Source organism: Lipomyces chichibuensis, assembly GCF_038497645.1.
Source record: "Lipomyces chichibuensis strain CBS 12929 unplaced genomic scaffold V1513scaffold_67, whole genome shotgun sequence".
Lineage (NCBI taxonomy): Eukaryota > Fungi > Ascomycota > Lipomycetes > Lipomycetales > Lipomycetaceae > Lipomyces > Lipomyces chichibuensis.
This window is the reverse complement of record NW_027117519.1, coordinates 21035-32967: the sequence shown is the minus strand read 5'-3', so window position 1 is coordinate 32967 and position 11933 is coordinate 21035. Positions and strand designations below refer to the sequence as shown.

General features: G+C 47.0%; 3 protein-coding genes across 3 annotated transcripts; 2 read left to right on the top strand and 1 right to left on the bottom strand.

The window, feature by feature from the left end:
- Positions 1-74: 74 nt before the first annotated feature.
- Positions 75-2427, bottom strand: V1513DRAFT_287251 (RAM signaling pathway protein-domain-containing protein). The gene is made up of 2 exons (XM_066894602.1): positions 636-2427; positions 75-583 (listed from the first exon to the last, which is right to left on the bottom strand). Exons 1-2 carry the CDS (start codon positions 2334-2336, stop codon positions 422-424), a joined length of 1863 nt encoding a protein of 620 aa, XP_066750683.1. The 5' UTR covers positions 2337-2427; the 3' UTR covers positions 75-421.
- A 1517-nt stretch (positions 2428-3944) lies between these two features.
- On the top strand, positions 3945-4720 carry V1513DRAFT_454050 (mRNA splicing factor). Its single transcript, XM_066899330.1, has 2 exons — positions 3945-4175; positions 4230-4720. Exons 1-2 carry the CDS (start codon positions 3964-3966, stop codon positions 4615-4617), a joined length of 600 nt encoding a protein of 199 aa, XP_066750682.1. The 5' UTR covers positions 3945-3963; the 3' UTR covers positions 4618-4720.
- Positions 4721-4950: 230 nt separating this feature from the next.
- Positions 4951-11823, top strand: V1513DRAFT_454047 (Sec63 Brl domain-containing protein). Its single transcript, XM_066899329.1, has 4 exons — positions 4951-5102; positions 5174-11083; positions 11135-11406; positions 11460-11823. Exons 1-4 carry the CDS (start codon positions 5071-5073, stop codon positions 11720-11722), a joined length of 6477 nt encoding a protein of 2158 aa, XP_066750681.1. The 5' UTR covers positions 4951-5070; the 3' UTR covers positions 11723-11823.
- The last annotated feature ends 110 nt before the right edge of the window (positions 11824-11933 follow it).

Here is an 11933-nt window from a genome sequence, read left to right as displayed (position 1 = left end):
GCAATCCAACTCGCGACTAGCCTGTCTGAGGTCACTGTCCTTGTGTTTGTGTTGTGTTGTGTATGTTGTTTCCAATGGGCTGTAGGATCCGAGCGTCAGTCTTTTAATGTATTACTGGATGTGCAAAAGTGCGTGACAGGATGTCCAGTGCCGTGTGACAATCTATTTAAGCTGCAGAGAAATACGGGATAGCAGGACCTAAATTCATGTGGCTACCACTCATCAATATATCGTCCATTTATCTGCCTATCTAACCTGGCGTAAATTCTGTGACAAATTCCGTAGTGTACAGTACATACAAAAACCATCCCAAACGCCCAAGAATACGCAAGCACGTGAGAAAAGAAACCAAACATAACCCAGAGCCCCTGACATATTTTTATTAACACCATACTTGGAACAAATGCAGTTGATCAGTCCGTCACCCTGAAGGCTTTTCTGGAGTCCTTTCGGTTGGTTTAAGAGTCACCGTCAAAACCTCTTTGGTCACTCGCGTGAGAGATGAGAGCTGCGGTCTCGCGTCATTCAGGAATGGGTAGTCGTTCAAAATAGTTTTCGTGAATTCCAAAACGCTAATAATTCCCTGTCTCTCGTGTTAGTTGCTGCCTCAATTACGACCAATAGTTGCAACTCACCTTAACAAACGCATTCGTTTCTTCACCAAACTTTGTACGCTCAGCAGCGTCAGCACCGCGAATATTTCCCAGTCGCACTCGTAGTCTACCAGTCACGTCAAGCCCGTAGTCACACATATTGGCCAATTCCCGCATTTTCATATCGTTGTTCTCGACCACCTTTGCGATGCCCTCAAGGACGAGCTTGAGAACATTCATCGCCGACTGTGTAGCGACAGCAATTCGCTCAAATAGCTCTTCATCAGTTTCGGATGGCTCGATTGAGAAATGGAATGCGTATGGCCCATTCTCGGTCGTAGGCGCAGAAGCTGTAATCGTCAGTGGACTAAATAAGCCTGACGGTAAGAAAAGCCCAGGCGTAGGGGGGATCGCACTGATTGGACTCGATAAGCTACCGATGGAACTCGCAATATTCGTCATGATACCAGGAGGCTTTGCACCTTGTGACCATAAATTCGGAGTCGGTAATGGTGGCAGTGATGGTGGAGGCATCAATTCTGAAGCTGGAGGATGTGGTGGTAGCGACGGTGATTTTGATTCTGATCGTGAGACCATCTTCGGACTGAGGATCTCTCTACTCAGGTAATTAGACACCGGTATCCTGCATTCAGCTAGAGCGGGAACAAGGGTCGTCCACGCGTTCTTAACTTCAGCCAAAGCGCCGTATGAAAGCAGAAAAAATGCACGTGTGTGTCGAATCTCCGCCCGCCCGGCTAAGGTCTTGACATTGGCATGTACGATCGAAATGATGTGGCGAAAAGCTCCAATACACGCTAAAGCCGCGTGTATTATTGGCTCAATAGCGGCAGATGCTACGGCCTGCGCCAGTTGTGGTGCGCGGCGGGCGCTACTTCCGGCGCTGCCGGACGGTGTAAGCAACGCGTCGTGATGCTCTAGCGTTCGAATGAGAGTGTCGATATGTAACCGTGTGTTGTATATTATTCCACTTAAAGTGCCTGAAAGCTTCTTGTCGTCGCAAAATGCTAGAAATTGACGCACGGCAGGAAGAACTTGGGAGAGCGTGAACAATACGCCTCTGGCCGACTCGACCACCTGGCTGGAAAACGCGGCGGACGAAATTTGCGACAATACAGCAGGAGACATCTGCTCCTGCAGTACGGATAACCGTCTGAAATATGCATTTGGTTGTGGCTCAATGTCGTTGGTTCCAGAGTTCGCAGAGCTGGCACCTTGTGCGCCTGCGCTCAGTTGTCGTGTGGCACGGTCAATGCGATCTCGATTTGAGTGACTAGCAGTAGATGATGTAGAAGACGTAGACAACGTTGTCGAGAGAGGATCTGCGGATGATATGCTCTGGCTGATATACGAGCTTTCCATTACTGAGTCATGCGAGACTCCTCTTGTATGGCCACGGTGTAGCCTCGTATTACCTATCACCGCGCTTCCATTGCTCCCGCTGCCACTGCTCAGTCGATTTCCTATATTTGGCGGTATTCCGTTCGCAAGTGAAGGTGGTAACTGTGGTGGAGGAGCCCGCGTAGTAGCTGTAACCGAGGTTATAGAGGACGCAGATGCCGGTAAGGGGTGCTGTGAGCGGCCCGCGGACTCAGCGACAGTCGACAGATCCTGATTCCTGCGCACAACGAAGCCCATACGCTTCGCGGCCCGCGAAGACGCGTTCACGATCGACTCGCTGTTGCTACGCGAACGCTCCATCTGCTCCGCAGGCGATAGCGACATAGCTGCGATTTCGAAGTCGGCTAAGGAGTCCACTGTGGGCTACGACCTTAAATTTAGGACAAGCAAGAGACCCTGACCGACTGTCGCACCCTCAAATCGCTGAGAGACCGAAACCGGAGCTTGCCAGTTTGGTTACTAGGGCTTTGCAAGAACCAAAATGTCACCCAGTTAGGGTTGTAAATGACAATTGCTTGCATTCATCTTAGTCAGAAATTGCATTTTGGTATGATACGAATATTACGAAAGTTAATAATATGAGTAAAAGGTAATAACTTAGCCAATGAATATACGTCGATATCAATAATTAAGTTCCCTAGAATTCCATGTATACTTAAATGAGCCGCAATATATACAAAAAATTCTATACTTGTTATTTCCTCCTCAGGCATGGTTTCCTTCTAATCAACATTCCGTCATTCATGTCTCCAGCAGAACTTGACCGCTTAAGCAGAACACAATGCGCCACACATCCTCAAGACATCGTTATCCAAATTCGCGAGCCATAACCTGCGCTACTGCCGCGCATAGGTCTCAGCCGTTCTCCAGGTAGCCCTATCACTCAAAGTACCACATGCTTGTTATATTGTTCTCCTCTAGCGTCCGGCCCAGGTTGTATCTTAGATAGTAAGCCACGTTTTCTGCGAGCCTCAACCATCGCGACGTACACGTAAAGTACAGAATCTTCATCTTTTTCTCGGAGTCTGAGCATCAATTCCTTCGAAACTCTGGAACTCCGCAGTCTTCCGTTGAAAAAAAACTGACAGCTTTTATCCTCGTGCCAAATCCTTGTTCATTCAAAACCAGTGGTTGCAGTAAACTATCCGGAGCCGGCTGAGCGATATTATTGTATGGTGAAGCCATCGCTGCAATGACATTCAACCGGTTTTGAGGTTACGCTCATGATGCCCGTCGCGTTGAGCGACCTGCCTGCTCTGTCTATCATGTCATCTCTCGGACTCCCTGGAATCGAAACGGCCGTTGCCTCCCTCTTAGCCATTGTAACTATGGGGGATCACAATCTCTCGAGTCTCTTGTATTATGATTCTGCCTTACATTCTCATTTCTGGTTCTCGTATTATCGTTAACAACTGTCTGTGACACTTGATCCTGCAGTGGCTCCGTAGTCGCAACGCTTTCGCTCGTTTCATTTTCATGTTCGTCGAGAATGACGTTTTGCAGAGTCGACTGAAGACCATCCCGCGAGTCTTGGGAGTTTGGCCAGGTTCGGCTTTTGGTCGTTCACTTCGTTCTCACTGCCCGAGATCTATTAATAAACACACTGTGAGCTGCCTGATCCACACGGGCGATAAAGAGAAAATTCGCAACAGGTGGTGGTGCCGCCCTGGGCTTCATTGCTGCACCGACCCGAATACCCTGGCATTGCTGTGTAGGTGCAACAGCAACTCCTCCTTTCGTTACTAACAATCCTTCCATAACACTGGCAGGAACGCAAAATATGTTTACAGACGTTGTCTAGCACAAATTATTTTGATTGAATGAAGCAGGATGTTAGCTGTAAAGTTAAGGTTCAATATTAAGTGGTATGGGTTAGGGTAGGAATCAAAGATTATGACCGCCGCCGCCGTCAGATCCTTTATTCAGACGTACCATATTAGATGATGTCGGTATGTCGTCCCTAGATTCTCAAGTATTGTCGCGGAAGGAGAGGCTAGCGCAGCTTCGAAATCTCAAGAGGAAAAGAGAGGAAGAGCGTCAGGAGGATGCCGGGTCTACTGGGAATCGTGTGGAGGAAGACCAGCAGCAAGGCGACGTTCAGGACCGGGTCACAAGCCGAGAAGGCTCTGAAGATGCTCGGCATGATGAGCAAGTAATAGCTAGGTTGTAGTGCTACTTACTTCGCTAGATTACTGTACGGTTACTAATGTGAGGTAGTATCTTACCGCGTCGAAACTATGATCCCGACACTCAAGCACCACGACAAGGATATTTTGAACCCCCTACCGCAAGTAGTGTTCCAACCGTTGAAGAAGAAGCCGCACGAATTGAGAAAGCGGCTGCGGTTGAAGACGAGGAGTTACAGGAGGAGCAGGGCATCGAAGATGAGGCCGACTTAGATTCTTCTGAATTGCAGCCGAGGCCCGTGAATTGGGATTTCAAGCGACAGCTGACAGAAAAATTGGAAATATTACGGCGGCAAACGGATGTAGCACTCAATCGCATTGTCAGGGAGCGCCTTAACGGATTGAAGGGAACAAACGCTCTGCCAGCTGGTGTTGATCTCAACAGAGCGATGGAAGAAACAGAAAAAAATTCGATATAAAATGTCCATGGCACTAGTGTATTATGACTTGTATGATATTTGGTTTGTATAATTGTAAATCTCTTGTATATATACAATAAATCGGAGTAAATAACCGCGAGAATCTATTTTACTGCAACAATTGGTATGGCATATGATTCGACATTAGTATGAGGCCCTGTGACCGTAAAATCAATTTTTAATCAGCTGCCAGTAAATAATGTGCATTTTAACAGCTAACAGTGTTATATGTCACAGTTGCTGTGTAAAGATGAAAGATATCGATCAATAGTTTTGAAATCAATGAGTGCGAATCGCATATTGGGAGTATGCTCCACAAGTTTTTTTGCCGCCCAAAACTGGGAACTTGCACCATTGTGTAGATACCGCCATTCTCACCATATGCACTCAACTCATTTCCACCATCATCGCGCCATTAGTAAATAGAACCGGATTGTGCCTTGATCGTTCATCATGGCGGAGCGTAATTATTCGCAATATAGCTAGTACGTTTTAGTATTTCTTTGGAACTGATAGTATGTTCGATCTGGATTAGAGCCACTGACAATCATTACAGTGATGCTATGGCCAATAAGGTCCTGCAAGTGGATCGTCGGTTTGTTTCGCGACCATCGGACGATAGTACAGGAGATCCAGAATCACTAGCGAGACGCATCAAGTTGTCGGATATGGGAACGCGTGTTTCTCGCGATCTAGCGCCAAAAGACTCAAAAGACCGATCGAAGGCTGTCCTTGATGACGACGCCACCCGACGCAACAAACGGCCAAAACCTAAGGAAGATATAGCAGATGTCTTGGATTCTACGGATGCAATCGAAGGATTACGATATATTCCGCGGACTGCAGAGACTAGACAGACATTCGAGTTGATACTGTCATGGACACATGAATTACTTGGCGACGTTTCTCATGACATTGTGCGGTCTGCTGCAGATGCTGCTCTGGAAGTCGTTAAAACCGACGACATGAGGGATTATGATAAGAAAAAGGAAGTTGAAGGAATTTTTGGCGCAAGTATCTCTAGTGAACGATTCAATCAGTTCATGAACCTCAGCAAGAGGATCACCGATTACGAGACTCCAGACAAGGAGGATGAAACGGTCGAACAGGGTGGTATCGACGACGAGAATGGTATTGCCGTACTACTTGATGACGACGAAGATGAAGATGAAGAGTCTGGTGATGACCAAGAAGCCGATGAAGAAGGTGGTGATGGTCTTCCAGTCGAATTTGACGAGGGCGAAGGGGAAGACGAGGAAGACGAGGAAGATGTCACTCTTGAAGGTTCTACGGCGACTGGAAAAGCCACAAAGGATAAAGACATAATTTCTGCTCATTCTATCGACGCTTTCTGGTTGCAACGACAGGTTGCGACGGTAATTCCTGACGCTCACACGACACAGGAGAAATCGACATCTGTTATGGAACTCCTAGAGTCAGAAGCATCTCTACGTCAATTAGAAAACGATCTTATGGAAGTGTTTGACTTTGATCACTTCGAACTCGTTACTGTTTTATGCAAAAATAGGTGGCGCATAGTCTGGTGCACTAGATATGCTCGTGCAACAGACGCTGCATCTCGGAAGTCGATTGAGGAGCAAATGATTGAAGCGGACCAGTCATCACTACTTAAGGAACTCGTTAGTGGGGATACGGAGGCAGCTGCACGTGCAACTGGTACCGTTCACGATGAATCAGCTATGGACATTGAGTCAGCAACCACTGGATTGAAGACACGCGAGCCTCGCTTGGTTGATCTCGATTCTTTCGTATTCGAACAAGGCAGTCACACTCTCACAAACACCAAAGTCAGGTTACCTGAGGGCTCTTTCAAACGCCAGAAGAAACAATACGAAGAAATTCACGTTCCACCGCCCAAGAAGAACGATTCAAAGGACAAGCTGGTGCATATCAGTGAGCTTCCCGCATGGGCACAAGGAGCATTTCCAGACTCGGACAGATTGAATCGAGTCCAAAGTCGGTTATTTCCAACGGCATTTAATGATGATAAGAATATTTTACTCTGTGCTCCTACAGGAGCTGGAAAGACAAACGTAGCGATGCTTACAATACTTCGTACGATTTCTCAATTCCGCAATCCTGATACTGGCAAGGTTGCGCTCGATGACTTCAAGGTTATCTATATTGCACCATTGAAAGCATTGGTCCAAGAGCAAGTCCGCGAGTTTGGCCGCAAACTGCAGCAATTTGGTATTCGAGTCGAAGAATTAACCGGTGACAGCCAGCTTACAAAAGAACAAATCGCACAGACGCAAATGATCATTACCACCCCTGAGAAGTGGGATATTGTTACCCGAAAGGCAACCGATATTAGTTATACCAATCTCGTGAGATTGATAATCATCGACGAAATCCATCTTCTTCACGATGACCGTGGACCAGTAATTGAAAGTATTGTTGCTCGCACACTCCGTCGTATGGAGGGGACGTCAGCGGAGCCTGTTCGTCTGGTTGGATTGTCAGCTACATTACCCAACTACGTTGATGTCGCGACATTCCTTCGTGTGGATCCACAGGATGGTCTATTCTTCTTTGATTCGTCGTATAGACCTTGTCCCTTAGCACAGCAGTTTATCGGTATCACCGAGAAGAAGGCATTTAAGCGATATCAGGCCATGAATGATGCCGCGTATGACAAGGTGATAGAGGGCAGTAAAGACCAAATAATCATTTTTGTACATTCACGGAAAGAATGTGCCAAGACGGCAAGATTCATCCGTGATCGGGCTATTGAAGAAGAGACTATTACAAACATTCTTAAGTCAGATGTTGCCTCCCGTGAGATCTTGCGTCAAGAGTCTGAGACGGTGAAGGATACGGAACTCAAGGATTTGCTACCATATGGATTCGGTATTCACCATGCTGGTCTATCGCGAGGAGATCGATCGACGGCAGAGGATCTATTTGCCGGCGGCAAGGTGCGCGTTTTGGTATCCACAGCTACGTTGGCATGGGGTGTCAATCTTCCAGCACACACAGTCATCATCAAAGGTACCCAAATATACTCTCCAGAGAAAGGTAACTGGGTAGAACTCTCGCCTCAGGATGTTCTGCAGATGCTGGGTCGAGCTGGTCGACCACGATATGATGAGTCTGGCGAGGGTATAATCATTACAGCGCACTCCGAGCTCCAGTACTACTTGTCGCTCATGAATCAACAGCTTCCGATCGAGAGTCAGTTCATGTCCAAACTGGCGGATAATTTGAATGCTGAAGTCGTGCTTGGAACAGTTCGCACGATCGACGAAGCAGCTAAATGGTTAGGATACACCTATCTTTACGTGAGAATGTTACGATCTCCGGAATTATACCATGTTGGCGTCGACTATAAAGATGACGAAGCACTGGAACAGAAACGACTCGATCTTACTCATTCAGCAGCTGTTTTGCTTGAGAAGTGTAATTTGCTGCGGTATGATCGCAAGACAGGAAAAGTGCAGCCGACAGAGCTCGGACGGATCGCGTCACATTATTACATCTCGCACACATCTATGGCGACATACAGCCAGCATCTTCGACCAGTTCTGACCCTCATCGAGCTCTTCCGAATATTTTCGCTCTCGGAAGAGTTCAAGTATATTCCGGTTCGCCAAGAAGAAAAACTTGAGCTGGCGAAGCTTCTGGAGCGTGTGCCAATTCCGATTAAGGAGGCTGTCGAAGAGCCGTCTGCTAAGATTAACGTGCTCCTGCAGTCATATATATCACGACTTAAGCTGGAAGGATTTGCCTTGATGGCGGATATGGTGTACGTTACTCAGTCAGCAGGTCGTTTATTGAGGGCACTATTTGAAATCTGCTTGAAACGTGGATGGGCGCAAGTTGCGAAGACCGCATTGGATCTCTGTAAGATGGTTGAGCGTCGAATGTGGCTGAGTAGTTCGCCGTTTCGCCAATTCCCGTCATGTCCAGCGGAAGTCATCAAGAAGACGGAGGCTTCGCAGATGCCATGGGCAAAGTATTTCGAGCTTACCGACCCCGGCGAAGTTGGTCAAGCGATCAAAGTGGAGCGTGCAGGTCGACTCGTTTTCAATCTGCTCAAACAGTTCCCGCGAGTGGAGATGCAAGCCCATGTCCAGCCCATCACTCGATCATTACTGCGTGTTGAATTAACGATTACGCCGACCTTTGAATGGGACCCGAAGATTCACGGCAACGCAGAGACATTCTGGATTATCGCAGAAGATTGTGACGGTGAGACGATCTTGTATCATGACCGCTTTATCATCCGACGGGAATACGCGCAGGAGGAGCACATCGTCGAGTTTACGATTCCGATTGCGGAACCGGTGCCACCCAACTACTTTATTTCGGTTATATCGGACAGATGGTTACACTCCGAGACGAAGTTGGCGGTTTCATTCAGACATCTGATCTTGCCAGAGAAGTTCCCAGCCCACACGCCGTTGCTAGATCTTCAGTCTCTACCTGTTGCAGCTCTCAAAGATTCCGATTACATTGATCTCTATCCAGAGTTCAATGAGTTCAACAAGATACAAACTCAAGTATTTAATACTCTATTCAATTCAGATGATAATGTATTTGTCGGATCACCCAGTGGCAGCGGCAAGACTGTATGCGCAGAATTTGCACTTCTACGTCATTGGAAAAAGTCGGCGAATCCAGGTCGTGCAGTCTACATTGCGCCATTCCAAGAGCTCGTGGATGCGCGATATCGTGACTGGGGTAACCGCCTGGCAGGAATCGGAGGTACAAAGAAGATAAGCAAGTTTACTGGCGAATTGACGGCCGACCTAAAAATTCTCGAGCAGTCGAACTTGGTGCTCGCTACACCCACACAGTGGGACATGATTTCTCGTCGATGGCAGCAGCGCAGGAATGTTCAGAGCGTTCGACTCTTTATTGCTGATGACTTGCACATGCTTGGTGGTCACAACGGCTCGACTTACGAGATTATCGTGTCACGAATGCGCTATGTTGCGGCTCAGACAGAGAATCCGCTGCGTATCGTTGGTCTCAGCGTGTGCCTTTCTAATGGTCGCGACCTTGGTGAATGGATTGGTGCAAATCATCACAGTATTTATAATTTCTCGCCAAAAGATCGGCCCTCACCGATAGAGATTCACTTGCAAGGCTTTTCGATTACGCATTTTCCGTCCCTCATGATAGCGATGTCCAAGCCTGTATATCTCGCAATCCAGCAACTTGGCGAGAATAAGCCTGCGATTGTCTTTGTGCACAGTCGACAACAGTGTATCGATACGGCGTTGGAGCTATTGCGACTGTGCGAAGCTGACGGAGATGAGGATATGTTCCGCAAGGCGGCTATTGACGTTCTTGCACCTCATATCAACGGTATTCAGGATGTCAACCTGCGCGAGAGTGTTTCCCATGGCATTGGTTATTGCTACGAGTCCCTTTCGACAAACGACAAGCTTATTGTCGAAAGGTTGTTTGAATCAGGCGCTATTCAAGTTTTGGTAGCGGCGAAGGATGTTTGCTGGTCCTTGACTCCCAAAGCGTTCCTCGTCATTGTCATGGGCACACAGATGTACGAAGGACGGGAGCACCGATATATTGACTATCCAGTCAGTGACATCTTGAAAATGCTTGGACACGCGTGTAGACCTGGAATTGATCGCTTGGGCCGAACAGTGATCATGACCCCAACTACGAAACGAGAATACTACAAGAAGTTCCTCAACGAGGCACTACCAATCGAGTCTCATCTCAATTTGCTTCTGCACGACGCGTTTGTTACGGAAATTAGCACCAAGGTTATCACGTCACAGCAAGATGCTGTTGACTGGCTCACATTCTCGTACTTTTACAGACGCTTGCTTGCGAATCCGAGTTTCTATGGGGTTTTAGATGTGTCACACCAAGGACTGAGCGAATACCTGTCCGATCTTGTCGAAGGCACACTCAAGGATCTTGAGGAAGCCAAGATGATTGAAGTTGACGAGGACGAAGACGAGATTACACCACTTAATAACTCTATGATTGCGGCGTATTATAACATTTCGTTCATTACTATGCAGGCATTCGTATTGTCGCTCACCTCAAAGACCAAGCTGAAAGGCATTCTGGAAATTGTTACCGCAGCGGCGGAATACGAGATTGTCCCGATCCGACGTCACGAAGAGAATACACTCAAAAAGATCTACGACCGCGTGCCGATCAAGATGGCACCCGAAAATTTATCATACGAATCGCCACATTTCAAGGCATTTGTTTTGCTACAGGCACATTTCTCTCGTCTCCGACTTCCGATGGATCTCGTTTCAGACCAGAAGATTGTGCTTTCGAAGGTCTTGAGTCTGTTGTCAGCTTGTGTTGATGTGATGTCGAGCGATGGGTACCTAAATGCTATGAACGCGATGGATATGAGCCAGATGGTAGTCCAGGCCGTGTGGGATAGGGATAGTCCGCTAAAGCAGATTCCTCATTTTACGCATGAATTGATTGAGCGCTGCAAAAAGGCTGAGTATGTATCTGGCGCAGAAAAATAGTGAGTATGGTACTAACGAGTCGGTAGTGTGGAATCGGTGTTTGATATTATGATGCTTGAGGACAAGCCTCGCCATGAGCTGCTGCAAATGGATGACAAAAAGCTTTCTGATGTCGCGCGTTTTGTGAATAAGTATCCTAGTGTGGATATGTCGTATGAGATTGAAGATGCGGATCAGATCGTTGCCGGTGAACCAGCGTATGTCACAGTTACGCTTGAGCGAGAAGTAGATGAGGAGGACGAACCTGTGGACCTGTCGGTCTACGCACCGTTGTATCCCTATCCTAAGCTTGAAAATTGTGAGTTTTTTTTTTGTTTTGGTTTGTTTTGATGGTAAGCTAATATGCGCTAGGGTGGCTTGTGGTCGGAGAGCCGTCCTCAAAACAACTTCTCGCCATCAAACGCGTCACGATTCCTAAGTCTGTGCAAAAGACGAAATTGGAATTCATGGTGCCTGTGCCGGGACGACATAAACTTAGTGTGTGGTGCATGAGTGATTCGTACGTCGATGTGGATAAAGAGATGGAGTTTGAGATTGATGTGGCAGAGGGTGACGAAGACGAGGAGGATGAAGAAGAAGAAGAACAAGAAGCTGGGGATGAGATGCAAGAGTAAGTTAATGTATGATTAATTTGTTTGTATAGTATGCAAAATATATGTATTGTATATGAAAGTGGATAAAAGAATTTTGGAATTTTAATATAATATACACTGTGCACAGATGTTGGGGATACATTCCTAAAAAAATTGCAAATAACATGTTGGCTTCCTTTGTTCAGCCATTTTGTCGAGAAGCCTGGATGAGTCAAGCACATCCAACTTTCTG

What these genes read in the sequence shown, in the direction of transcription:
- V1513DRAFT_287251 (XM_066894602.1), bottom strand. Translation starts at nt 2,336, where the DNA reads ATGTCGCTATCGCCTGCGGAGCAGATGGAGCGTTCGCGTAGCAACAGC. An exon ending in AAACGAATGCGTTTGTTAAG is followed by an intron (nt 584 to 635) that starts GTGAGTTGCAAC and finishes CACGAGAGACAG; the next exon opens with GGAATTATTAGCGTTTTGGA.
- V1513DRAFT_454050 (XM_066899330.1), top strand. Translation starts at nt 3,964, where the DNA reads ATGTCGTCCCTAGATTCTCAAGTATTGTCGCGGAAGGAGAGGCTAGCG. An exon ending in GATGAGCAAGTAATAGCTAG is followed by an intron (nt 4,176 to 4,229) that starts GTTGTAGTGCTA and finishes AATGTGAGGTAG; the next exon opens with TATCTTACCGCGTCGAAACT.
- V1513DRAFT_454047 (XM_066899329.1), top strand. Translation starts at nt 5,071, where the DNA reads ATGGCGGAGCGTAATTATTCGCAATATAGCTA. An exon ending in AATTATTCGCAATATAGCTA is followed by an intron (nt 5,103 to 5,173) that starts GTACGTTTTAGT and finishes CAATCATTACAG; the next exon opens with TGATGCTATGGCCAATAAGG. An exon ending in GAGCGCTGCAAAAAGGCTGA is followed by an intron (nt 11,084 to 11,134) that starts GTATGTATCTGG and finishes ACGAGTCGGTAG; the next exon opens with TGTGGAATCGGTGTTTGATA.